The 27,878-nt window shown below is 37.4% G+C and overlaps 1 protein-coding gene across 1 annotated transcript in view; it reads left to right on the forward strand.

Moving 5' to 3' along the window:
- Positions 1-27,878, forward strand: part of LOC150098775 (uncharacterized) — a 188,166-nt gene that overhangs the window by 107,184 nt on the left and 53,104 nt on the right. The window contains exon 5 of the mRNA XM_090405749.1: positions 6,140-6,371. Within this exon, the coding sequence (XP_090261875.1) occupies positions 6,140-6,371 (232 nt within the window). The remainder of the gene's footprint in view (positions 1-6,139; positions 6,372-27,878) is intronic.

Here is a 27,878-nt window from a genome sequence, read left to right on the forward strand (position 1 = left end):
TATTTATAACGCAGCATCTCAAATTCATTGTCATTTGTCATGAGTTGCTTTTTTTTTTTGTTTTCTGAGTTTCATCTGTTTTGCATATGTGAAGTGTGAACTGATGTTTTTAGGACATTGATATAGACAAGTTTTTAACATATAATTTTCTATAAATAATTTATAATTTTTTTTGCCCACAAAGGGAAATTTAGTGTTGACGATCTATTGAATTTCTCATTTTCTGCCAGTACTTTCATGAATTGTATCATTATAGTCGAAGGAGGTTGGAACTTGTGTATAAATAAATAAAATGAGCTGTTTCAGCCTTTCTTTGGTTTAGTCCAGAAAAATAATTTCCCAATTGATTACTTTTCTGATTTCTGTGTGCATTATATGACTGTATTTAAAAATTGTAACAAAATTCAAATTATCCATGTCTCAATCTAGTGTTTGCCAATGATAATCTAATCTCATCCCAAATCATAAATCCTTTGTGTTTGTCATATAAATAACATGCGTGATGCATTGCTATTGTTCATTTGACCATTTATTTGACCATTTTAATTTGCCCAATGCAATTAACTGTAGGATACCAAAGTTATCCTACAGTTAATTGCATTGGACAAATTAAAATGAGAGCTGATGCACTTAGCTCTCTGAAAACTTTCCTACATCAATAAAAATACAATCATACAGGCAATCTGATGTGAATTTTGTAGTATAGGTTGCATAAGGTGCAACAACAGGACACCCAACCTAAATGGGCATGCGATGCCACTGATATATATATATATATATATATATATATATATATATATATATATATATATATATATATATATATATATATATATATATATATACACACATACACAGGGTGTCCCAAAATTCACACAAGAAGTCATTTTGATAGAAAACACAGGTTTTTAATTAAAAATTGTAATTTCTAATTGATTCATAAAGTATACAGTATAGGGTTATGCATGGAATGGCCTCCACGGCTTTGCTGGCACATAGCACTCTTTTGTCGAAATTTTCCATGACCGTTTTGCATAAATGTGACCGAATTTCGTTGATGCAGCGCTCAATTTCCTCCTTCAAGGCATGGGTGGTCGTGGGCTTGTTGGCATAAACCTTAGACTTCAAAAAACCCCAAAGAAAAAAGTCCAACGACGTTAAGTCACATGATCTGGGTGGCCAATTCTGATCACCAAAACAGGAAATTACACGACCAGAAAATGACTCATGCAGTAATTGAATTGTTTCTCGGGCTGTATGGCATGTGGCACCGTCTTGTTGAAACCACATGTCATCCACATCCATATCTTGCAATTTAGGGACAAAAAACTGAATTATCATGTCGCGATAGTGAGCACCATTAACTGTTATTGCCAGCCGCATTTTCGAAGAATGAACCGATGATGCCTCCAGCCCAAAATCCACACCAAACAGTGACACGTTGTGGATGCATTTGTTTCTCAACAATCACTCGTGGATTTTCTGAACCCCAAATGCGACAATTTTGTCAATTAACGAAGCCATCAAGATGAAAATGAGCCTCATCGCTGAAGATGATTTTGTTCGAAAAATAAGCATCCACTTGTTGTTGTTCCATAATCCATTCAATGAACTCATTTCGCTGTGTGTGGTCAGTAGGCTTCAGTTCTTGTCAATTGAACTTTGTTAAGCATAAAGATGCAAATCTTTCATGAGAATACGCTGTAGACAGCTTCTCGAAATGCCCAATTCAAGACCACGGTGCCGAATTGATGTTCCTGGACTCTCAGCAACACTCTCACGAACTGCTTCGATGTTTTCTGTTAAACGACTTGTTGAAGAATAGCCAGAGTGTATAAGATCACTAATTGATCCAGTTTCCTTGAATTTTTTAATTAATCTTTTCACAGTTGATGAAGTTAAATCACTATTCCGACCATATTTTGTACGAAAATTGCGAACTGTAGCTGCCAAACCTTCATTATTTTTAAAATATTGCTCAACAATGAAAATGCGTTGTTCTTTCGTGTAGCGCTCCATTTTTAATAACCCTGAACTGTCAGCTGTCACGCTGTCTTTTTTTTTCTCGTTGGCAACACTTTACCGCACAAATGGTGCTAAATTTAAATCTTGCGTGAATTTTGGGACATCCTGTATATATATGCACACACACACAGTTGACCCTTGAACAACGTGGGGGGGGGGGTAGTGGTGCCCCTCCATGTTGTTCGAAAATCTGTATATAACTTTTTCACTTCACCAAAACGTAACTACTAATAGCCTACTATTAAACGAAAGCCCTACTGATAACATAAACAGTTGATTAATATGTATTTTATTTGGAATATATGTATTATATATACTATATTCTTACAATAAAGTAAGCTATAGAAAAGAAAATGTTATTACAAAAAATCATAAGGAAGTGAAAATACATTTACGGTACTGTATTTATCGAGTCCATAAGTTTACGTCATCCATTTACAAGATGACTCATCTGTTTGTCAGTTTCTACATCAATATTGTCTTATATTGATACAAAACACTGTACATGTTATACGCATTACTAACACTATGCATCAAAAATGAAAAGATAATGTGAAAAAGAAACTTGTATTTATTTACAGGTATAACGATTCTTGCATTGATAACAAAGCAGCAGCAATATGACTGCTTTATGTTAGCCTAGTACAGGGTTTCCCAAAGTGGGATTTGCAGAGTCCTAAGACTCCACAACTGAAATTCTAGGGCTCTGCAAATCTTGTTCACAAACATTCACTTTTTTTTTTCTTAATGAATTGATATGATGCTACGCGTTATGCCCCTCATAGCAGACCTTGAAAAACTTAGTAGTTCAAAAAACAACTGCACTGTAGTCATTGAAATGAACTTAAATTTTTTAAATTTACATAGCACTAAATTATAAAACGGGGAGTGTTTATTGATTTCTTCCTTTTTTTCATGTTTATTTTAAAGATTGAGTTGTGAGGGCTGTGAAAAAAAAATTTCTTGCTTTAGGGTTCACTTCAGCAAGAAGTTTTGGAAACCCTGGCCTAGTGTAATCAATAAGATTGCTTCACAGTAGCCTAGCCTATACACTAATGAATGAATTGTTATAAAATTTTTATTTCATGCTAATTAATTAAATTACTTAATTAATAATTTTATGCAGTTATGATTTAATATTGCAAATGGCCATGTACTGTCTGTAAGTGGTTGTGTGCGTAAGTTTTGATAAATTTTAACTTTTTTATAATAATTTGCGTATATTTTATGGTAGTCTGTGATAAAATAGATTAGTATCTACATATATTTTATGCATTCATGTATACCTAACATTTTTCTTAATGTTTTCGATATTTCTAAACTATGCAGTTCATCTGTGAGTTTTTTTTTTTCAAATTGTTGAAATCTCTAAAAAAATTTCCATTATTATGAGAAATCTAGATCAGTTGTTTCCTTCGAATCTTGTTATGATGTTATTTCTTGGACTGCTGAAATCGTTGTCATATTTCAGAATTTGTGATATGAGTGTAAGCTATCTTTAGAAGACATACGTAGGATCTCATTTCAAATGCTAACAACTTCTTTTCATTTCTTTTACCATTGTCCAAAGTCACTTCCATATAAAAGCATGGAATTAACTAGTGTGTCAATAAGACTTAACCTGTTTGTAAGCTTATCTGTCTATAGGGGTTTTAGTTTTTAGAGTGCTGTTACTGCTTTTGCAATTTTGGATCAAGACAGGATATTATATCCTGTCTTGATCTTCCATCTTTGTTAAAGATATTGCCTAGGCATTTAAAGTGCTTAACTTCTTTTATAGGTGTATCCTCTAGCAGGATCTTTTCAGTTTCTACAACAGCCTTCCTTCTGGGTCAGAAGCCTAGTTATTTGTCAATGTTTTTGATTTTAGGATACTTATGGTTAGCAGTTACTTTTTTTAAGAGTATAAGCTAAGTTTGTGGTGATTTCCTGAAGACCTTTTTTGTTTTCTGCTAGGAGATCAATATCATCAGAAAACATTAAAAGGTTTAAATAATAATAAAGCAACACGTAAAAACCACAGTGATATCTTTAATTAGTAAATTAAACCACTTCATTAATAATTTAATGCAGTTATGATATGATGTTACATGTTATGCCCCTCATAGCAGACTTTGAAAAACTTAGCAGGTTAAGAGGTTTATTCTTCTCCCTCCTTAGTCACTTCAATATCACAATTCTCCAGAGCTTCATTGACAATTTGATAACTGCCAACGTTGTCGGAGACCATGCGATAGATAATTGCATTTTCCAAAAATAAGTTCCCCTTATAACAGTTTAATGGTATGAAACATATAATTCTAGCATCGGCGAGTAAGGAAGTAGTAAAATAATTATTTACAAAGCACCACACGATGTTCTAACATAAAGGATTTAAGGAATTTTATGCAGCGTAAGCCAATATGGTAAGAATGGTAAAAAAGGCTGGAAATGTAGCTTATTCCGCTACTTCCAAGATTACTAAAAGAGTATAGTAGTTCAGTTTTTGGGGAGTCAAAAGTTATATGTGAATTTTCGACTGCTTTGGGGGGGGGGGTCAGCATCCCTAACTTCTGTATTGTTCATCAAGGGTTAACTGTACTTTTACTCCCATATCAAAATGTGAATCCAATAATCAACTGCCATTTTTGGATACCATAATAATTCGTAATCTCACAGGTCATGTTGAATTTTCAATTTGTCGGAAGTCAACCTTTACTGGCAAATACATTCTCATCCTCCCACCATCATTCGTCACAAACAAATGGATATTATTGAGAGTCTTATGCACAGTGCTCATGTGATCTGCTCTTCTGATCGCCTTTTGTTTGATGAACTGAATAAAATTAAAAGCAATTTGATATGTAATGGACAACAAAACTACCATTAAAAATTTGATAATTATCATTCTTCTACCAAAGTGCAATCTAATGAGGTGGAAATGTATTCTTCCTTCCTGTCTACCATCAACAAAGAATACATTACCACCTCTTTTCTTACCAGGTGTCTGTCAAGTACCTTCCTCATGTCACCTTGCCTATTTTGAACAGCCTAGCCATTCTGCCTTGATTAGAATTGAAGAGCATCAAGACTGTATTACATTTTTGGAATCTAACAGGTTTGACCTTGCTTCTCATGCTATTGACACTAGGCACAGAGTTCTTTGGAACTAGACAAAACTTCTTCACTCCAATTTCAAATTCGATCATCTCCTCATTGAAACATGAAATGCTAAGAAATCAACTGAACCGATCAGACTGTATGCCAATATCCAAGTTTTGGGAAGTGATGACTGTTAATTGTTCATAAGTTTTTATTATTGTTATTTAATTAATTTTAATCTTTTAATCTATGAAACTTATGTTCAAATTGTTCATTTGAACTCTAATAGTAATATCATATACTTCAGCTGCAATCAAGACACGAGCTAATATACGCATGATTTATGACTTATTAAATGATTCATCTTTTGAATGCAGTTGACGTCTCCCATCATCATCATCTCCCTGTTGATGTCCACTTAACGTTAAATGAAATGTACTAGAGTTTTGCAATAAATTCTGTATAATTTTTGTTACATGTGTAACTGTGAACGTTACTTTAATATCCATATGGTTCTTATAGTGATTTCCATATTATAAGATCATTGGAATGGAACCCCTTTGTCAATTGAAGATTGACTATATCAAGTGACACTAATATTCTTGTTTACATTTTGTGATTAACTCAGCCCCCCCCCCCTTCCTCCACACACACACACACACACACACACACATCCATAATCTTTCAGGAAAAAAATGCTGAAAGTTTAGTGATTATGTAATTTTAAAGCAAATTATGGGATCACTGACATGCTTTTTGCAATAACATGAAAGCATTCATTATCTCCAGGAGTGGTCTTTCCTTGCAGTATGTGCTACATATTTTCAAGAGTCAATAATCCTTCAAATCTGCAAAATAAAAAAATTATTTCATAACACTGTCCGATAAATTGTGGATTACTGTATATATTAACTAATGATTCTTTTCTGATATTTAATTAATGAAGATTTTCTGTGCTATTTAGCTATATCCAAGATAAGATTTAAAGGTTTTTTTTTTTTATTATTATTTTTATTTATTTCTTTTTTTATAGGTCAGCTAATATTGCCTTTAATAACATGTGGTCTGCAGGAAATTGTGGTGACACGAGGAAGCGGGAATTCCACGCTCAGAGCCTTCAGCCACAGTTGAGTTATGGAAATATAAATCCAGACAAAATGGATATCAAGCCTTCCTTAGGATCTGCACTTTTCTTGGATTCTTTGCTGAATTCAGAAAATGTAGAAGCACCATTTTATCAAGGAAAGCATAAAAGTCTTATGCCTGTAAGTTTTGCATATTATATTAAGAAGTGCGATATTTAATAACGGGATTAACAAAATTATAATTGTTTTACTTTGATCAAAAAAAATTATTTTACAGTATTTTTTTTTGTATTTATTTTAAAACATGCTTAAATTGTGTAAAAAAAAGTTGGCAAAATTTCAACTCCTCCTCCCTCCCTCCCTCTCTCTCTCTTTTGAAGCAACAGTAAAAACATCTATTCTATTAATAATTAATTAAAGCAAATCCTTACAAGTTTTTGAAACTTTATTTTATACCCACATGGAGATTATCCTAATACTAGATGGAATTGATTTTCAATTTAAGAGTGTATAATATAGAATCATATGTAATTCACTCTCCATTCAACCAGTTTGGTATTGGCTGAGTGGAATCCCTTACAGGGGTAGTCAGTCCATTTTCATTCTTCCTTTTCTTCTTGTATTCTTTTCTCAACTTCTGTTTTTTATTGTCTTATTTTCCAGACTACTATCATTGAGATTCAACACCCTGCTAGGTTGTTTACCATGCAGTGCAAACTGTGTACATTCAGAAGGGGAGGGGGTAATCCTAATAGTCTTGCATTACTTTGTTTCTGTAAAATGGACAGTCCTGGATGGCCTGGCTAGGATCAGTCAGCTACTGGGCTTGCTTGTAAGGGTTTAGCAGTATTGCAGTAAATCTCCTACCTCATAGTCTGGGGATGAATCCCAAGGATTGCTGCAGTGCTGGAGTAGCATCCAAGGTAACCCTGGCATTCCACTTCTAAGTACATTTATTTCTTGTTGGATATTTGGTGTGTGGCTCCGTGGTGAGTGAACCGGAAAAAATCCCTTAAGCATGAATCCTTCTCCACGAAATTTTCTGGGACCTCACAAGCTCCCAAGTACAGATCATTTCATAACAGAAATAAGAAACAAGAGACATCTGACATACATAAATGTGCCATTATTTCTCATTATTCATACAACAGGTGAAAAGCCAATAGAGAGAATGGCACTCTTCTTTATTCGAAAGGATTTCGATGGACTAACAGATTCTCTCCAAACAGTTAAAATGGCATGTCAGCAGTACTAAGAACAACAATTGGAGAAATACTTGATGTTCAGAGCTTAAAGATCAAGGAGTGACAGGTATAAGATGCATCCTGATATATAGGGATGATCACCTGGTTCTGATCAGGATCATTATCCTTGATACACCAAAACTCCCAACTTCAATAAAAGCAGGATAATATCGTAACTGTCCTGTTAGGTTCTACTTTGCTATTCCATTTGAGATGCTTTAAATGTCAGAAATATAGACATGCCCTAACTGCCTGCTGTAGTAGTAGTTAAGAGCATGGTAATAAATCTTATGTCAACTGTTAAGGAGACCATGCAGCCTACTTCCATGCATATCAAAAGTGGAAGGGTGAAAAAGAAATACAAAAGATAAAAACAGAACATTATGTTCTGTTTTTGTGTATCATATCAGGATGCAAAGAGGAAGTTAGCCACCTCAACACCTCTCCTAAAATGTTATGCTGAAAAGTTGACAGTTAAGAAAACATCAAAATTTCCAGAACCATATGTCTATTCACCATCAGATAATTTCAGCACATCTGAACAAAATGGTCATGAGTGCTTCTCTGTGGAGTGCATGAATCACCTGATCTATAATAGTATCAGTTCTTAATGCCTAAAATAATCCCATGCAATGACAAACTATTTGTCAAGAAAATTATGATTAGAGTATATCACCGAAAGAAGAACCACCTGATGCACCACGGAAAAAATGGATACTTATGTATCCATTGAAAGTAAAGTAAACTCAACAGCTGATCCCTTGACACATCAGATGATACATTAAGCATTTTTTCAAGAGGAAGAGATGCATACTCATCCATATTTCCCAAAATCACTTGACAAATGCAAACCAGACAAAAAATTATCTGTCAGCCCTTTAAAAATCTTAAAAGTCTACAAAACCAAAAGAACAGGAAAATTCTTACTGTGGAACTGTCATGAATTACACCAAAATATCAATGATATCAAGGTTCTTCTGCAGAAATATAAACCAGTCCATTTCTGTCATCAGGAATCGCATTTAAAACTGAAGACCATCCATTAGGGCATTTCGCTGTCGTTTGTAAGAATAATAATGGAGGTAGTCCTCACTATCTTAGTGGGCAACCATACTCATTTCCAGTGTATCCAGCTTAATACTGCTTTGAAAGTTTTAGTCAATTCTCTGTCAGTGTCATTTCTTGTTACAATGTGTTCCATTTATTTACCACCAGATTCTGAGTTAACTCAATTGAAGAGAACATATAGAAGCAATGATTTTCCTGTGATTTGCACTAATATCATCACATGTGAACCATGTTGTTCTGCTTGGATGCCCATTTAAAGAATTGAATGTGTTTATTAGAATACCATACCTTTTCTCATCTTGCAAAATTTAATGCTGAAGCAGTCAGCCAAAGATGTATCAGCAAACTTCATTTACATCATCTTGATTTCCACACTATCCAAAGCCATGGTTGCTTAGTAGCCACAAAAGATCAAGTCAGAGCATATTTTGTAGATATCCTGCCACATCATATCCTTTAAATGTTTGAGCCAAAGCACATGATGTGAGAATTCAAAAACCGTTGTATATGATGTGATCCAGAAAATGAAGGATAGATATTTACAATGAATTTCATTTCCTGGTGCAAGACCACCACCCTGCTTATTGGAGACTTGAAGTGGCTTGAAAAATTCCATGTTTAGTCTCTAGAGTAGGGGTTTCTAGACTGTAAAAAAATAAATAAAACTACAAAAAAATCATAAAAACTTATTTAAAAAAAATAGAAAAAAATGTAGTCCACTCACAGTACTAATGTACCATGGGCTTTTATAACCTTTTGTGAGTGTGGGGTCACAATAAATAAATAAATAAATAAAAATGCACACATTTTTTCCTGCCAAAAGCATCAAGACACTTGTCTGGTAGGCCATACATTATGGATACAGTGAATAGCTGCCTACAAGTTGCTAACATTGTTCTAGTAGATACGTTGCAGTTCTGCCTTCAAATGCTCCAAACAGTTGGTGGTTGGTGGCAGTGTCTTGTACAGGTGTATGTGACACTCCAGAATATTCCACATCACTTCATTCAGGTTCATATCAGGACTCTGGGCTAGCCAAGGCAACAGGTTAATGCCAAAGTATGTGAACCACCTTTGTGTTCTACACGCATCATGGCATGCTGCATTGTACTGCTGGAAGAAACAATCAGTGCATTCCATTAAAATCTGCAATTGCTCCAAAAAGACGGTTAGCCAGCACCTCCTGGTACCTAGAGGCATTGAGTCTCATGCCACATCACATATGGGCTCCTACACCTGCAAAACAGAACATTGCCTATACTATAACTCCACTACCACAATCCTTCACTGTGAGCATGAGACAGTCTTGGTCATATTTCTCATGAGGGTGCCTCCAGATCCACAGACGTCCATCTGATTGGAGAGTATAAAGCATCACTCCACATCAATTTTGCATACTGGTCACTGGTCTAGTGCTAGACATGGCACTTTTTCAAGTCACTTCATGCCTCCAGTAAGTAGGATAGTTGTCTGACAGAAAGCACTGAAATTCACCTGCCACCTAATGACAGTCACAAACGTTAATGCCCCATAGCAGGATTCAAAACCACAACCTGTTGGTTGGGGAGCATATATACTAATCATTTGGTCAACCAAGCTGGTAAATACAGGGATATTCAGAGAAGATTGCCTAAATATGTAGAGTGATTGTATCATGATGGTTATGAGAATTGATTGAGTGATGAATTTATCCAATGGGAGATTAAGAATTGATTTCATTGAAGTTTATAAGTTACTTTAGGGTATAAAATAAACAGCAGAAATTTGCTGCATTTGGCTACAACAGACTATACTCGAGGGCATAATAAAAATAGTGAAGAAGAGAGTTGGAACAAATATACAAAGTTCATTTTTGACTGTTATTATTAAGAGAGACTTCCAGGGAGTCAGACTCATCGAGGGCGGCCACATACTACTTGCACCAGCTATAGTCTTATTCTTTACTTCATTCAGACTGCTTGCACTCACAATATCCAATGGCAATCCATTTTCCAGTCACACATCACCCCATGAGAGAAACATGTAGACCTTACCCCCTTTTTAGCAGCATTCATTCTCAGCTTCCAAGGATGCTCTCTTGTACTTGCTCCATCCTCCATAACATGAAAAATTCCATCATCAGAAATCCTGTATGGCCCTTTCAGAAGTTTGTAAGTCTCAATCATATCACCCCTGTTTCTCTTGTTTGCTAGTGTCTGTAGTCTACAAATTCTCAATCTGTTTTCACAATCAGTATTTCACAATCCTGATATCATTTTAATACTCTCCTTTGCACTCTCTCCACTATCAGAATCACAATGGAGACCAGACTTGCACACAACAGTCCAAGTGAAATCTTATCAATGCTTTGTAAAGAGGCAAAATGATATCCTTATCTTTATGTGTGAAAGCTTGTTTCAGCATTGCATTTATTGTTCGAGTTGTATTTGCAATCTTTGCTACATGACTCCTGAACTTCAACTTCCTGTGTATTAACATTCCAAGATCTCTAGCCTCATTAGTTTCTTCTAGCATAATTCCACCAGTATAATATGACACCGGGTATCTAATCACGCCAAAGTGGGGAAAAAAGTTCCTCTAGTTGGTGACTAGAATCGAACTCTAGATGCTCTTTCTTCGGATGGTCTAGTACAAACAGTACTTCCACTGCTCTACACATGCTCCCATGAACTTGCTCTCATAAGACTCCCATTATATACTTGCTTGAGAGTGAGGAACTCAGTTTCAAGTTGCTGAAGTTGTGGAATGACAAAACTGTTCAGCATATTGCAATATTTCTGTGCAGTAATGGAACAAGTTACTGGTTCTGTCAGAGTGATGTTCTCAGAAAAAGAATAGCCCCTATTATAAAATCTTCTGAAGCCACACCTAAATTTTCAATAAATGTAATAGGAGTTCCTGGAGCACATGGGGTGATTTGAAAGCCCAAAATAGACCATTTTTGGTTGTTTATAGTCCTGTGCAGATAAAGATGCCCCTCGTCTCCCTCACAGAAGTTTCGAAGGCCAAGCATCATCGACTTCCAGTCTGACCAGAAACATCAGAGAAAATGTCAGTCACTTATCATAGTCATCATGTTGCAGCTGATCTTGTATGGATAAAATGTAATAATTTTTCACAAGACTTTCCATACTGTGGAATAAGGTATAATCAATTCTTGCTATTCACAGGTGCTGCTACTACCAGTAACATTTTCGTGTGATCTGTTGACAGTCGTGGTGGCAACACCCTCAATTACCCATGGTGGCACCGGTTTCTGTCCTCTGCCAGGTCGAACTTCCAAAGATCCTGTTTTTTCAAATTTCAAAATCATTGATCTAACTTTGTTAGATGACAGAGGATCTTTACACTAGTTCTGGCAGGTTCTGGTACATTGCACTCGATAAGGTAAAGTGAGACACATGTTGAACACACTATCAGTAGGAATGTGACATTTCCCTTTTCTTCATAGCTTTTATGATACCAGCGAAATAGGTGTTAAACTTCATTTTATCCAAATTTTGGCTTCTTCCTGGGCTACAACATTGCCATATTCCCAATCTGCAACTTTTTGAACTAAAAATTTTTTTTAGCAGAATCCTTCTTCCTGTGGCCTTGATTAGACTATCTGCCAAATTTGGTGATATTCTGGTTGTTAGATCAAGCTACATAAATGCTCTGAATAGGGGAAACAATGATGGCCACCCTGTACTTACAGAGGAAGTTTGTCAGTTGCCATTGCTAGCTCAAAACATGCAACACAAGCAAATGATAGGTTAGACCTATCGTTCTAACCAGTTCTTTGTAAGATACAGGACAAAATAAATAATGCCAAACTTCTCTGGTATTTAGAAGGCAGCAATCTTCTCTCCAATACACAATGGGGCTTTCATAGACATTATTCAACCCGTCCCTGCAGGCACCCCTTCAAGGTGGAAGGGTCCTCCTAGTGATGATACTAGTCCCTTTTCATTCTTCCTCTTTTTCTTTCCTCTTCTTCGTACAACCTCTATCTTTTTTTTACTATCCTTTCTTTAAAACCTCAATCACAGGAATCCAACTTTCTGCGACCTGTGGACATCCAGAAAGATGTGGGGGCGGGGGAAGGGATCCTAGTAATCGTGCACTACTTTTGCCTACTTTTTTTTTGGTGAGGCAGGCAGACCAGGGTTGCCCAGCCAGGATCAATCAGCTAGTGAGGTCAGTGGTGTTGCAATAATTCTCTCACTCCATGGTGGTGGCGGATTGGGACCTGAGGCATGCTGTAGTGCTGGTATAGCATTCAGAGAAGCCATGGTGTTCTACTCCCGAGTGCAGTCATTGCTTGCCTGTCAGCGAGTGTCCATGTGCGGTTCCATGATGGGTGGTGAGCTCTGGCACAAACAAAAAAAAAATCCCTTGAGCATGAATTCTTCATTCTCAAATGTTTCTGGGGCTCTAACATGGTTCAAATCAAGTACTGATACGTAGATACATCATTTGATAACAGAAGTAAAAAAAAGCAAATGTTATGTGATACCAGTATAAATATACCGGTATTTCTGATCATCCATGCAACAGGTGAAAAGCCAATAGGAAAAATGTCACTCTGCTTTATTCAGAAGGGTTTAGTACAGGCAGGATTTCCCAAAGTAGTTAAGAAACTATGTTCTGCTGATATTCTTGTGGAAACATGTCAGCAATATTTGAACAAACTGCCGAGAGCAACATCCATGGTTAGAATATCAGTCAAAGTGACTACTAATAAAATCCTCAATTCTTGAAGAGGAGTGGTATCAGAATGGGGTCTCTTTGGTGTTCCTGATGAGAAGATATCCTCAGAGCTCTAAAGATCAGGGAGTGACATTTATGAAGTGAATTTTTACTTTTTTGATACACCTAAACTTCCAACATCTGTAAAAGCAGGGTATCTCAACTGTCCTGTTAAACTGTACATCCCTAATCCATTAAAATGCTTTAAATGTCAAATACAAATATGCTCAAACCGCTTGTCTTGGCTGTACTGCATTTGCCCGATGTAGTAATAAAGAGCATGATAACAAATCCTGCTCTGCAACGAAAGCTCTCCCATCCTTGTCAGAAGTGGAAAGATGAAAAAGAAATGCAAAATATTGAAACAGAATAAAATATATCTTATCAGGATGCGAAACACAAAGTGAACTACCACCACACCTGTCCTGAGATCTTATGCTGAGAAGGTGGTAGTTAAGAAAATGTTGACAGCATCTAAAACTTGTATGTCTTTTCCACCATCTGATAATTTCAGCATACCTAAACTTTCATTTAATGAGAAACCCACTTGTCAAAAAGAAGGGTGGGGGACAGCAAGAAGGATATCACTTAAAGATAAACCACCAGATATATTCACAGAATAAATTGATACTTTGGTATCCATTCGAAGTAAATTAAACTTACCAACTGATCCTGACACATTAGACACTGTGAATATTTTTTTCATAATACGAGGTGAACAATAGCCACCCATACTTCTCAAAATCAGTTGATAAGTATAAACCTGACAAAGGTAAGCCCTCAACCTCTCAAAAATAGGTGGGATGTTGTATATGGAGATAATCATTTTCCTGTTATTTGCACAATGTCTTCATAGGAACCATGTTCTCCTACGTGGACACCCATGTGGAAAATGGACCAGCTGACTGGAATACTTTTTCCCATCTTGAAAAATTGAATCATGATAGTCAGTCAAACACCTAGCAATAAAGTATGTAACCGATTGTATTGTCCATGCAACTACAGCCTCAATTCCAAATACAGTGATTTCTACTCTGTCCAAAGCTTTGGTGGAACCCAGAATATGGGGTATATTTTATCGATACCCCAACACATCGAGCTGAATAACTTTTAAAGGTGTTTAGACCAAATGGCCCCGAGTTACCGGCATCCCTTAAATGGGACAGGGGTGCGAAGAATCCCCGGGCTCAACATGGTGCACTCAGTAAAACTAGGAACCTGAAATGTCAGAACCTTGTATGAAGCAGGTAAGCTAAGAAATGCTATCCAAGAAATGAAAAGACTTGAAATTGGAATTTTAGGAATGAGTGAAGTTAGGTGGCCAGGATCAGGCAAAACTCAAGTCAATGACATGACAATGTATCACTCTGGAAGTTATGAAAACAACCATCAAAACGGAGTTGGAATAATAATAAACAAAAATATCAATAAGTCACTGTTGAGCTTTGTCCCTTACTCAGATAGGATGATGATATTAAAACTGAAAGGACAACCACTAGATGTTAATCTTATACAAGTCTATGCCCCTACTGCTGACAAGAGTGATACCGAGATTGAAGAATTTTATGATCAATTAAAAGAACTAATGAAAAATACAAAAAAGCATGATATTAACATAGTCATGGATGATTTCAATGCTAAAGTTGGGAAAGGTAGAAGTGGAGATGTAGTTGGCGAACATGGACTGGGCACAAGAAATGAGAGGTGACCGTCTTTTTCAATTCTGCCAGGAAGAGGAGCTAATAATCACAAACACATGGTTTAAGCTACCACCTCGAAGATTGTATACTTGGCGATCGCCACAGGATAATAATGGGAATATAGTCAGAAACCAAATTGATTACTTACTAATTAATCAACGATTTCGAAGTTCTATAAATAGTACAAAAACCTATCCTAGTGCAGATATTGCTTCTGATCATAACCTACTGTTGGCAGAGTTACAACTTAGACTGAAAGCTATGCTTAAGAAACATCAACAAAAAAGGTTTGATTTGGGAAAATTAAAAAACACAGAGATAGAAGCAAATTGAGTCAAGATCTGAATCAAGAGCTAGCATTTATCAAGAATGATGACATCATGAGGGTTGATGAATCGTGGGACAAATTGAAATCTGTCTTCATAGAGAAATGTACCAATACCTTATGTCCTAATAGAGCAGTAAAAAAGAAAGATTGGATGACTGATGAAATTCTTTCTCTCATGGATCAACACAGATCATATAAAAATCATAATCCAACAAAATATACAGAGGTTCAGAAAATTATTAAACACAAGATCAAAAAAGCAAAAGAAATCTGGATGAATGAAAAATGTAAAGAAATAGAAATTCTACAGGAAAAACATGACAATTTTAATCTACACAAAAAGATGAAAGAGACCTCAGGTATATATAAGAAAAAACAATTCTGTATCCTTCGAAACAAAAAGAGAGAAATTATATCCAAAAAGGATGACAAAATACAAGAATGGGTGAAACATATAGAAGAACTCTTTACTGATAACAGACAGAACCCAGAAAATACTTATGAACATATGGAAGGTCCATGCATTCTAAAATCAGAGGTAGAATGTGCATTAAACTCAGCTAAAAATGGTAAAGCCCTAGGACCAGATAGAATACCAGCAAAAATAGTAAAGTTATTAGAAGGTGACAACATTAACATATTAGTAAAGCTATTTAATAAGATCTACGATACAGGCATAATCCCTCAAGACTGGTTACAGTCGACCTTCATCATGCTACCTAAAAAAGTAACTGCGAAAACTTGTAATGACTATAGAATGATCAGCCTAATGAGTCACATTCTCAAAACGTTTCTGAAAATAATTCAAAAAAGAATATACAGAAAATGTGATGACACCATCAGTGATACCCAATTCGGCTTTAGAAACGGCTTGGGAACAAGAGAGGCCCTTTTCTGTTCTCAGATCTTATTTCTAAAATGTATTGACCAAAACAAGGTAATATTCATTCAAGCGACGTGGCTAAATGCCGGGCCAGTTTATATGTGGGACTATCTATGCTATTAACTATGGGGCGTAGGGGGATATTAGTTTTGTGGATTTTTGGTAATCCATAAATACGGGGTGTTTTAACATGAATTGGGTTTATTTTCCTAATGATTTCTTTGGGCCATGATGTCACTTTTTTCAATAATTTTCGGACTTTTTTCTTTTGAGACATCGTAGGGTCTTGATGTATAATTTGATATGTGGAACTGTCACATACGAGATCTTGCATTTTTCTGTTATACTCTTCTTTATTCATGATAACTGTTGCATTTCCTTTATCCGCTTTTGTAATAATAATATTTTTATTATTATATAACTTTTTAGGGCACTTATTTGCTTATGTGGCATATTGCTTTTTGGCATTAATTTGCGAGAAAAATTTGGGAGACGGTTATCCTAAGAAAAACTCCTGGATAGCTGCTGTTTTTTTTTTTTTTTTTTTTTTTTTTTTTTTTTTTTTTTTCCCTATTAGAGGGTGCCAAAAATAGGACTTTAGATCTTTGTCTTTTGCAATTATGTTGTTTCACTCACTCACTGGCACATATACAAGTGTGTTGTGCTCTGATGATGCTGAGTTGAAAATCAGCGAAATATAAGCGTTAATAAAACATCTTTGTGATAAAAGTGTGTGTGGTGTTGTTGATACCATGAAAAATAAGTCATGGACTTTTCTGAATGAAACATTCATAAACTTACTCACTTCCCAAGTGAGTATTAAATGATCACTATCACCTACCAGAGGTAGAACAGTCGCATCTTTAACCAAAATCCCCTCTGACACTATACTCAGATCTAACATTGTTTTGACCTAGAGTTCTTTCTGTCACATGCTGTTTAAGAAAGTTGTCTCACAACAGCTCAATAAATTCAGTTTCATTCTTCTCATGATATTTTACTGCTCCCCATGAATGTCTGGATAATTAGTCTCCATTAATTACCCATTTCTCACCTATTATCTTTATTTGGTAATGCTTTTTATTTCGAGCCCATACACGAGAGGTTGGTTGATCAACCTATAGTATATTACTACTGTATATGGGTAGAGGGTTGGGAAAGGAGGAACTTAGTTTACATTTGATTTGAAAAACTGTGTATTGTATTCCTTGGGAAACACAACAGGGGGAAGACTTTCCACCATACAGCAGTTGCAGGGATGAAGGAAAAGAAACTTGTTCAGTTTGTTTCAAGGTGCACTGTGAAGGGCTCTTGAGCAGCAGCTGCATGTTTTCCAACAAGCTTAGTACTGAGTGGAGGAATTATTGATGTTATTTCAAATGTGTTGATTTCCCATGGAAATATTTGTAGAATATACATATTGCAGAAATCAAACGTCTGTATGAAAGTGGGGTGAGTGAGTTGTAAGAGATGGGTCATTAATAAGTCTAATTTCTCTCCTCTATATTGAGTGAAGCATTTTGAGGGAGCGTTTATGGGCCCTACCCCATATGTGAGAGCAGTATTCAATAACTGGGCAGATTTGTAATTTGTATAATGTTAACAGCTGTTCAATGTTTAAGTAATGTCTTCAGAGAAAGAGAAATCCTAGTTTTTTTTTGTGAAGCTGAGGATGCAAGAGTTGTGACGTGTTTATGCCACGAGAGGTTTGATGGCAGGGTAATTCCAAGACAAATCTCAAATTGTCTGGAAATTTGGGTATCATCAAAAATAATACTGGAAAAAAATGGTTCTTTTTTACAAGAAATAAGACAGAACTGGGTTTTATTAGCATTGAAATTGATGAGGTTATCTGAACCTCATTGGAGGATGGCTCGGAGATCAGAATTGAGAGCATTGGTGGTTGATGTTCTGTAGATTGAGGTGAGTTGTTTGGAGTAAGGTTTATCAAATGAAAGGGAGAAGTGCAATGTGCTGTCATCTGCAAAACTGTGTATTGGGTCGGAGATCAATTGAAGTAAACCATTGATACATAGCAGGAAGAGGGTTGGTGAGAGGGCAGAACCTCGTGGAACCCAAGCATTAGCTGAATATGGTGAGAGGATAAGGAACCATCCACCATCACACATAGTGTGCGTCCAGACAGAAAGCTGGCAATCCAACTACAGAAGTCTTGATACAGATTAAATGATGGTAATTTGCTAAGTAAGCCTTTGTGCCAGACACGGTCAAAAACTTTGGAGATATCAAGTGCAACTACTTGAGATTCACCAAACTTCTTTGTGGCATTTGTCCAGATATGGGTGACATATGTGAGCAGATCTGTTGATTGGCAGCAATGGAATCCAAACTGCAGTTGTTTATTAGGTGGGTATCTTCAAGGCAGTGTAGGAGTTGGGATTGGTGATTTTTTCCATTACTTTAGACAGGTCTGAGTTAAGTGAGATAGGGCACGGTAGTTGGACAGCAGGGACTTGTCGCTCTTCTTGGGAATGGGCTGAATATAGACCAGTTTCCAGGTTATGGGATAGATACCAGTGGAGTAAGAGAGTATATACAAGTGACATAGGAATGGAGTCAGTTCTGGTGCACAAACTTTCAGGAGAATTGGAGGAATGCCATCATAGGTCAGGGGACTTTTTTGTGTCTAATTTGGACAGTATTTTTCTGATCTCTTTCTAGCTAAAGGATAGGATATAGTGGTATATGTTTGGCGCCTGGAATGGTTGGAAGGCATTTACCATTTTAAATTGGAGATCAACTGAAGCCATTGTCAGTTATGTATGCATTGGAAGCAAAGTGTGAAGCCAGAAAGTTGGCTTTTTTTTTTTTTTTTTATGGGTGATGATGCAATAGAACCACCTGGGTATGATATGGGCAGGAATAGCATTGGACAGAAGTTATGGCCAATTACTTTGGTGAGAGACCAAAAGGCTTGGCTGATGTTTGGATACGATGCTAGTTTCTTGCTTTTTGCCCTTTTGTACTCTGTTTTGGAAGCATCGATTGTTTTTTGCATCTATTCTGAGCTTCATATAAGCTCTCAAAGAAACCTTAGAGCTAATCCAAGCTAAATTTCTCCCGATATCTCAGCCCTATTTCAGTTCACAATGAACTTGGGCTATTTCGTTTGGCAGAGAAAATTCTACAAACAATTAGAGGGGGACAGCCATGGGGTCACCACTCTCCCTACCCTTGGCCAACTTCTTTATGGAGCCTTTTGAAGAGGAAAGTCTTAAACTCTGCCCCCCACAAAAACCAACCATATGGCTTCGCTACGTTGATGATGTGTTCGCTATTTGGCCACATGGCTCTGATATACTTCTCTCCTTCTTAACACACTTAAACAACCAACACCCCCAGAATCAAGTTCACCCTGGAAAAAGAGGAAAACAACAGCCTCCCTTTCCTAGACACACTAGTCACCTGCCAGCCTGATGGAACCTTGGTTTTCTCTGTTTATAAAATAAACGACCCAAACAGGCAGATGCATTCACCAACAATCCCCCCCCCCCCCACAACAACAATATGGAGTTATTAAGACACTATACAACAGGGCTAAATTAATCTTCAAATGACAATGCCCTAACCACTGAACTAAATCACATCCTTAACACTTTCTCAGCCAATGGCTCCCCCCCCCCCAAATAAAAAAAATCCAAACAATATTGAAACCAGTAAACCCCCCCCCCCCCATTCATAGCAAGAATTACTCTAAATCCATCACCATTCCCTACATCCAAGGCACCTCGGAAAAAATTACCAAAATCTTAAAAAAACATAACTTGACTTCTTGTTATCTTATCCGCTCCACTAAAGACTACCCACTTCCCCTAGACTTACCTGGTGTATACCAGGTCCCTTGCAGCTGTAAGCTGTCCTACTTTGGCCAAACAGGCAGGACAACGAATATCAGAATTTCAGAACACAAGGACTACATCCGTTTTCACCAGTATAGCCACTCTGGTCTTGCAGACTGTGCTCTGGATACATGCCACAGAATACGATGGAAGAAAGCCACAATAATACACCGTAGCAAGTTCAAATTTGAAAGGCTTTTCATGGAATCAGCCTCAGCCCTAAGAAACATGCCAAACCTCAACAAATTTGGTTGCATGAGCTTGTCCCAAATTTGGGAGACATACATCAGGAGACCTTCAGCCCAGCAGCCAAGAATACCTACATAGACTGCTAGGGGGCACCATAAGGACTTTTAGGAGAAACGATAACATACTCACTTTGTCCTCGTATGTAGTGCCTGTGTGCACTTGTCTTTATTGTAAGTTCCTTTGAAAATGGCAATGTGACGTTGCCGAAATATTGGAAATATATATTAAAGTTTAATTTATATTCAAGTGTACGTTGAATTCTTTAAGTGAATTAATAATCTAAAGGAGGTTGGAGTTCTTGATTTGAGCCATACGGTATGTTTGGTTTTTCATTTGTACAGTCTTAGCACATCTTTTGGAGAATGGAATGGAAAGGTTTGGTATGGAATGGCAGTTCAGAGTAGTGTAGTGGGGAATGTATGTTTCCATGCCACTGAGGATTACTTTGGTGATAAGTTCGGTGCATATGTTTGGGTTTGGAAGGCCATAAGCAATAATCCAACCATGGGAATTTGGCACTGAAGTTGTGGAGACTGTTCCACTTGGCTCTGTTATAATGCCAAACTACTCTTCTATGGGAGCGACTGTGTAAGTGTTGCATGAGGGAGGAGATAAGTACTAGATTGTGGCCAGAATTACCTAGGGGACCCACTACATTCACTGTGTATTTGGAAGGGTCATTGGTGAGGAAGAGATCTAGGGTGTGTGGGAAGTGGTTCAGGTTATCTGGTATTCTGGTTGGCATCTGAACAAGTTGTGTAAGATCGTTAGTGATGGCAAATGTTTCAACATCTCTGACTGCAAGATCTGTACAACTGGAGGAGGAAAGCCAGCTGGTGTTGTGTACATTAAATTCTAGGAGGATAATTTTGCTGTTGGGAAAGTGGAACTGAAGAAAATCAGTTTTTAAGGAGAGGAAAAAAAGAGCTCAGAGTGGTTGGTTGCATTGGTGTTGCGATAGAGACAGCAAATGAATTGGACTGTGATGAAGGGATATTTTCAATGAAAGAAGGTCAAAGTTGGGCGATTCTAGGTTAGGTGCTCTCTGGCAGGGTATGTCGGAGTGGATATATGCGCAGACCTTGGATATATGCCCACCCTTGGGTCGAAAGGAGTTAAACTGGGTGTAGTTTGGAAGGTTGAGATAAATAGTACTGGGGAGGTGAGATTTGAGTTTCTGCCAGAAAGAGTAGGTGGGGTTTGGTAGACACTATAAATATTGGAGTTTAGGCCACGGATATTGGTGAAGTGGTAGTTGATGATTCAACTGGTGTCTCCATTTTGATGTTTTTCTTTAAGTTCTCTTCGAAGATGGTGTCCTTGTTCCCTCTGTGCAAATATTAAGTCTGGTCCGGCATGTATACGAGACTGGAGGCAAGCGTCTTTGAACTTGTTGATCGCTGTTATTAATTTAGATGTGCTTTTCAGAGTGTCGCAGTGCATGAAAGGATCATTTCAAAGATGGCACCCAATGGTATTTTTAGAATCAATGTTGCATTGTTCTGCTGATTTGTTGATGTCTTCTTTTAATGATTTTCCACCGGAAAGTTCAAAATAATGGCATTGAATTTTTTGTTTTTGGCCTCCATTGGGTACTATACCATTGATACGATTAGGTCGTGGAGTTCATTCACGGGTAAGCAGGGATTTGCATTGCAGCGCTGGTCATGCAATTTGTTTTGAGCTTAGCTTCCGCTGCTCATATTTTGGAGGAAAAAGTTGATGTGCTGTTCGAGGTTTTCAACTCGTTTACCTGTGTTCAGGAGCTGTTTTACAGAAGGCAGGCACAGCGAACAGAAAGAGAGCTGATTGAGGTCGATAAATAGTGTGCGCCGATTCGTCTATTTTGGTGCAGGAAACATGCAGCCAGTGGCAACAGAACTCGCAGTTTTTTTGTACCCTTTTTTTGTTATCTGTGACACCAGTTTTACAGTTGTGGCGCATTGTGGATCTTTTGCAGCGATCTGCGGTGCTGCACTGGCAAGACATTGGGTGCTTGCTTGTTGTTGACTTTTGTTGCTGCCAACTATTGCCTACAGCCAATCCACTATAAGTCTATCTCACACCAGACAGCCCCAAACTGCCACCAAAAAAACTCTTACTGGTATTGCAATCATAACTTTCAACTTTAACTACATTCAAGTTATCCAATATCTTTAGCAGCACACCTTCTCCTCTCCTGTCCTGGCTATTCTTCCTAAAAAAATACTGCACCCTTTACACACGATACCAGTTAATGTCTGTCTCTGATAGCCAGGTCTCACTAATATGTATAATCTTAGTTCCTAACATATTCCCAAGGCAATAAACTCTTCCCCTTTATTTCTTATGCTTCTAGCAGTTCTTTACAGACATAAGTTACCTGCATGTCTGTTTGTATACTCTCCTTTGCACTCTGTGTGACAGTGTTGATCAACTTGCAGATATTTGTTCTCATCTAGTGCCTTATTTATGCAGACATCCTTTTGCATTTTTTTTTTTGATTGATAGGGCCAGACAAACACAAAATCGTTCTCTCTTCGTAACCATTTCTACAATAATGCCCATTCCCATCATTAACACAGTTACATGACATTCCTGCTCCTACACACGGATTCTCACCATTCCTCCTCATAATCCAGTTTTCCTAACGCTGTGTATTACGTCTTACTCCAGTTAATAGTTTTTCAAGACTCCTGGTATCAAACACATTTAAGTGTAGGCTGTGCCTCTCGTACAATTCTGTTCTTTCTTCCTTCATCACTCCACATATCAAAAAAACTCGCATCCATTCCTTCTACACAGCATATGCAATGAATTGTTTGCAATTGTAGTCCTTCTTCTTAATTCATTTCTCTGATATTTAGTATTATACTTACAATTTTCACTTTCTCACTATTTACTCTTGCTTTTTCTGACAATCCTTTCATATCCTCTCTCATACTGAACTTAAATTACTTCTCTTTTGCTTTTCTCTTTTTCAATTTACATGTGCCATATTTTTAATTTTTGCTCCTGGAAAACTTGAAGTTATAACCCATTCATCAATAGAATGCTTTATGATAAAGTCACCATACCAAATAATATTCTTTTTACAATCAACATCATTTACCTGATTTTCGGTACCTGATTCCTTGCTTTTAAACAGTGCTCAACTTTCTGTAATTCCTGTGTCTTCTGTCTAATAATTTGCTTTAACTTTGCAATTTTGGAGGTTAAATCATTTTCAATATCTTCTTTAGTGGGGCAATCTTCCTATTCTCAATTTCTATCTTCTTGTTTACATTTATATTTCTTGTGTGTTTTTTGGTGCCATTTAAAACTATATTTAATATTCCATTGTCTCAGTAAAAATATGTGATAAAAATAGTACAGTATAGAACACCAATTTTCTAAGGGAAAAAAATCAATAAAATCAATAAATCAATAATCAACAATAAAACAGATCATCACTATTTTTACATGAGCACTAAATACACCAACCACTCACAGTGTAGCCTCGAACTCATTATCTTATAGTAATCCAGCTTGCATTTGTGCAAGCTGAATGAAAGCTGTGCAAAAAATTTGTGCAAAGCTGAATAAATTGCTACCAAAAGTGTATCATTTAAAATGACTCGCTGAATTCTTTATAGGCCATCTCCTCATGTGTACAATCAAGATCCGGTACCTTGTGCAGTTCTACAACTTTTTTTTTTTTTTAAAATGATTACCCTTAAATTTGATTTTGGCTGTGCTGGAATTGTAGCACATAAAGGGAAATGTGACTGCCTATGCAGTTTCTAGATCAGCTAATACTTTTCCTGCATGTTATTTGTCAGTCCCGCAGACAGTTTATAAGTTCAAAGCCAATTATCCAATGGCAGGCATCACGGTAGCAACTACTACACAAAGTAATTACACAAGATTAAGCCTGAAATTAAATTTTGGCAGCTAGTCGGTATAGAAACAGAAATAAGGAAGTTATTCTTGCTAAGTACTACTTAGATCACAATAATGTTATTCATTCTTTTTTATGGATGGATGATGATTCACCTAGCACATCACCCAAGAAAGGGATGATTTTTTTTTTTTTTTTTTACTACTGTTGAGCCATATACACTCAGGTAGATCTTTACACTCAAACTTCATAAAGTTTTTAACTTATTAAAAAAAAATATATATATATTTTTTAATTGATTCCATGCACAAGAGGTAAAAGGACTTATGTGCACATCAGTGCCATGTTTCGGGTGCAGGTGGGGGCTGAGATAGAAGGTTTGACTTTTTTTGAAGAATGACAAGTTGTAGCGGAAGATGGTCAAGAGGTGCTTGAAGAAAGCAGTATTATACTATATGTTGAGGAGAATAAATCAACTAGAAGTTGGATGGATGCACATCATCATTAAGCAATTACAGAAAAAGTTGTAGAAGGTATAAAAAGAAAAGGTGATTGCAAAGCCCATGAGTAGTACAAAGCAGGAAGGCAAGAAGGGCAGCCTATATGGTAAGGAAGGTCACAACTAATTATGAGAGGAAGCTAGTCAGTTGGTCTAAAGGAAATCCCAAAGAGTTTTTCACTGTGTGGCAAGTCAAAGGCAGAAAGGCTATGGATAGATGATGTCAGTGAATGCTGACAGCTGAGTTAACAGAAACAAATGAAACATCTATATTACTGAGTGATCATTTTGCAAGTGTGTACCATCCAGGCAGAGATGTTGCAGTGCCAGATGTAACATTGATTGATGTGAGAATAAAGGTAGATGAATTGGAGGTTTTTTTTTTTGGCCCATATACGAGAGGTTGGCTGTTCAACCTATAGTACGTTAGTACTGTATATATGGGTAGTGAGTTGGGAAAGGAAAAACTTGTTTACATTTGATTTAAAAGCCTGTATGTTGTATTCCTTGGGAAATTCCTCAGAGAGAAGACTGTTCCATAGTAAGTACAGCAGTAGCAGAGATGAAGGAGGAGGAAAAGAAACTTGTTCTGTGGGTTTCAAGGTGTACTCTGAAAGGATGTTAGGCAGCAGCTGTATGTGTTCTAATGGGCTTAGTACAGAGTGGGGTAATTATTGATGCTGTTTCAGATGAGCATTTTCCATGGAAATATTTAGAGAACATACAAATTGCAGAAACCAAACATTTATGTGAGAGTGAGGGGAGCGAGTTGGTAAGAGATGGGTCATTTATCAGTCTAATTGCTCTCCTTTGTATTGAGTCAAGCATTTTTTTGAGGGAGCTTTTAGGAGACCCATTCCAAATGCGAGAACAGTATTCGATAGCTAGGTAGATTTGGGATTTGTATAAGGTTAACAACTGTTTAGAGGTGAAGTAACGTCTTGAGCGAAAGAGAAAACCTAGTTTTTTTGGAAGCTGAGGATGCAATGGTTGTGGTGTGTTTATGCCAGGAGAGGCTTGACGTCAGTAATTCTGAGAAGAGAAATCTCATCTTGTCTGGGAATTTTAGTGTTATCAAAAATAATGCTGGGGGGAAATGGTTCTTTTTTGTGAGAAATAAGACAGAAATGGGTTTTACTAGCATTGAAATTAACGAGATTATCTGAGCCCCATTTGAGGATGGCTTCGAGGTCAGAATTAAGAGCAGTGGTGGTTGATGCTCTGTGGGTTGAAGTGAGTTGTGTAGAATAGGGTTTGTCAAATGAAAGGGAGGAGTTTAATGTGCTGTCGTCTGCAAAACTGCGTATTGGGTTGGAGGTCAACTGAAGTGGGTCATTGATATACAGAAGGAAAAGGGTCGTGAGAGAACTGAACCCTGTGGGACTCCAGCTTTAGTTGGATGGTTAGAGGATAGGGAGCCATCTACCATCGCACATAGTGTGCATCCAGACAGGAAGCTGGCAATCCATCTACAGAAGTCCTGAGACAGTCCAAATGATGGGAGTGTGTGCTTAGTAAGCCTTTGTGCCAGACTTGGTCAAAGGCTTTAGAGATATCAAGTGCACCCACTTGGGATTCAGCAAATTTCTCTATGGCATTTGTCCAGCGATGATGATGTATGAGAATAGATCTCCTGTTGATCGACATTGACGGAATCCATACTGGTGGTCGCTTAATAGCTGGGCACTTTCAAGGTAGAATAGGAGCTGAGAGTTTATGGTTTTCTCCATCACTTTGGATAGGACTGAAGTGAGTGAGATAGGGTGGTAGTTAGATGGCAGTGATTTTTCACCCTTTTTAGGAATGAGTTGAGTTTGGGATATATACCAGTGGAGTAAGAGAGTATATACAGATGGCATAGGATAGGAGTCAGTTCTGCTGCACAGACTTTTGGGACAATTGGAGGATATTGGCCAGAAGACTTTTTTGTGTCTAATTTAGACAACAGGTTTATGATATCTTTTTGGCACAAAGATACGGGAGCATGGTATGTTGGGCAATTGGAATGACTGGAGGGCATTTGTCATTGTCAGTTATGTATGTGCATTAGAGGCAGTGTGAAGCCAGGAGGTTAGCTTTTTCTGGGTGATGTTGCTGTTGAGCCTTCTTGGTATGATAGGAGGTGGGAATGGTGTAGGGCAAAAGTCATGACCAATTGCGTTGGCAAGAGACCGAAAGGCATGGCTGCCATTTGGACAGGCTGCAAGCTTGCTGCATTTTGTCCGTTCAAATTCTGTTTTAGAAGCATTGATAATTTTCTTGCATCTGTTTCAGGCTTCAGTATAGGCATTGAAGGAGGATGGGGTTCTTGACTTCAGCCAGTTGTGGTATGCCTGATTTTTCATTTGTACGGCCTTGGCACATCTTTTGGAGAACCAGGGTTTGGGTAGGCGACAGTAGTTCAGAGTAGTGTGGGGAATATATGTTTTCATGCCAGTGAGGATTGCTTTGGTGATACGTTCAGTGCATATGTTTGGACTTGAAGACTGGAAAGAATAATCCAACCATGGGAATGAAGCATAGTAGTCTCGGAGACTGTCCCAATTGGCACTGTTATAATGCCAAACTACTCTTGTGTAGGAGTGACTGTGTAAGCGTTGATGCTTGGGAGAGGAGATGAGCACTAGGTTGTGGTCAGAATTACCCAAGGGGCTCACTACATTCACTGCATATTTGGAAGAGTCATTGGTAAGGAAGAGATCTAGGGTATTTGTGGAGTTGTTTCAAAAGCCGACCAGAATACCAGATAACCTGAACAATTTGTGTAAGGTCATTAGTGAGGGCAAATGTTTCAGCATCTCTGCCTGCAGGATCTGTACAACTGGAAAAGGAGAGCCAGTTGGTGTTATGGACATTGAAATCACCTAGAAGGATGATTTCAATGTTTGGAAAGTGGGATTGGAGAAAATAGACTTTCAGTAAGAGGAAGTGAAAAAGCTCGTAGTGGTTGGTGGTATTAGGAGAGTGATGGAGACAGCAGACGAATTTGACTGAATGGAGGACGCTATTTTCAGCCAAAGAATGTCAAAATTGGGCGATTCTAGGTTAGGTGTTATCTGGCAGGGTATGTCAGAGCGGATATATGCACAGACGCCACCCTTGGGTCGAAAGGAATTAAATAGTGTATAGTTTGGAAGATTGGGATAGATAGTGCTAGAAGAATGTGAGATTTGAGTTTCTGTTAAAAAGAGTAGGTGTGGTTTGGTGGACTGCAGATGATAGTGGACACTATTAAGGTTGGAGTTGAGGCCATGGATGTTGGTGAA

The sequence above is a fragment of the Typopeltis vanoorti genome, chromosome 15 (genome assembly GCF_054136105.1).
Source record: "Typopeltis vanoorti isolate ZY-2024b chromosome 15, IOZ_Tvanoo_1.0, whole genome shotgun sequence".
NCBI classification, from domain to species: Eukaryota; Metazoa; Arthropoda; class Arachnida; order Uropygi; family Thelyphonidae; genus Typopeltis; species Typopeltis vanoorti.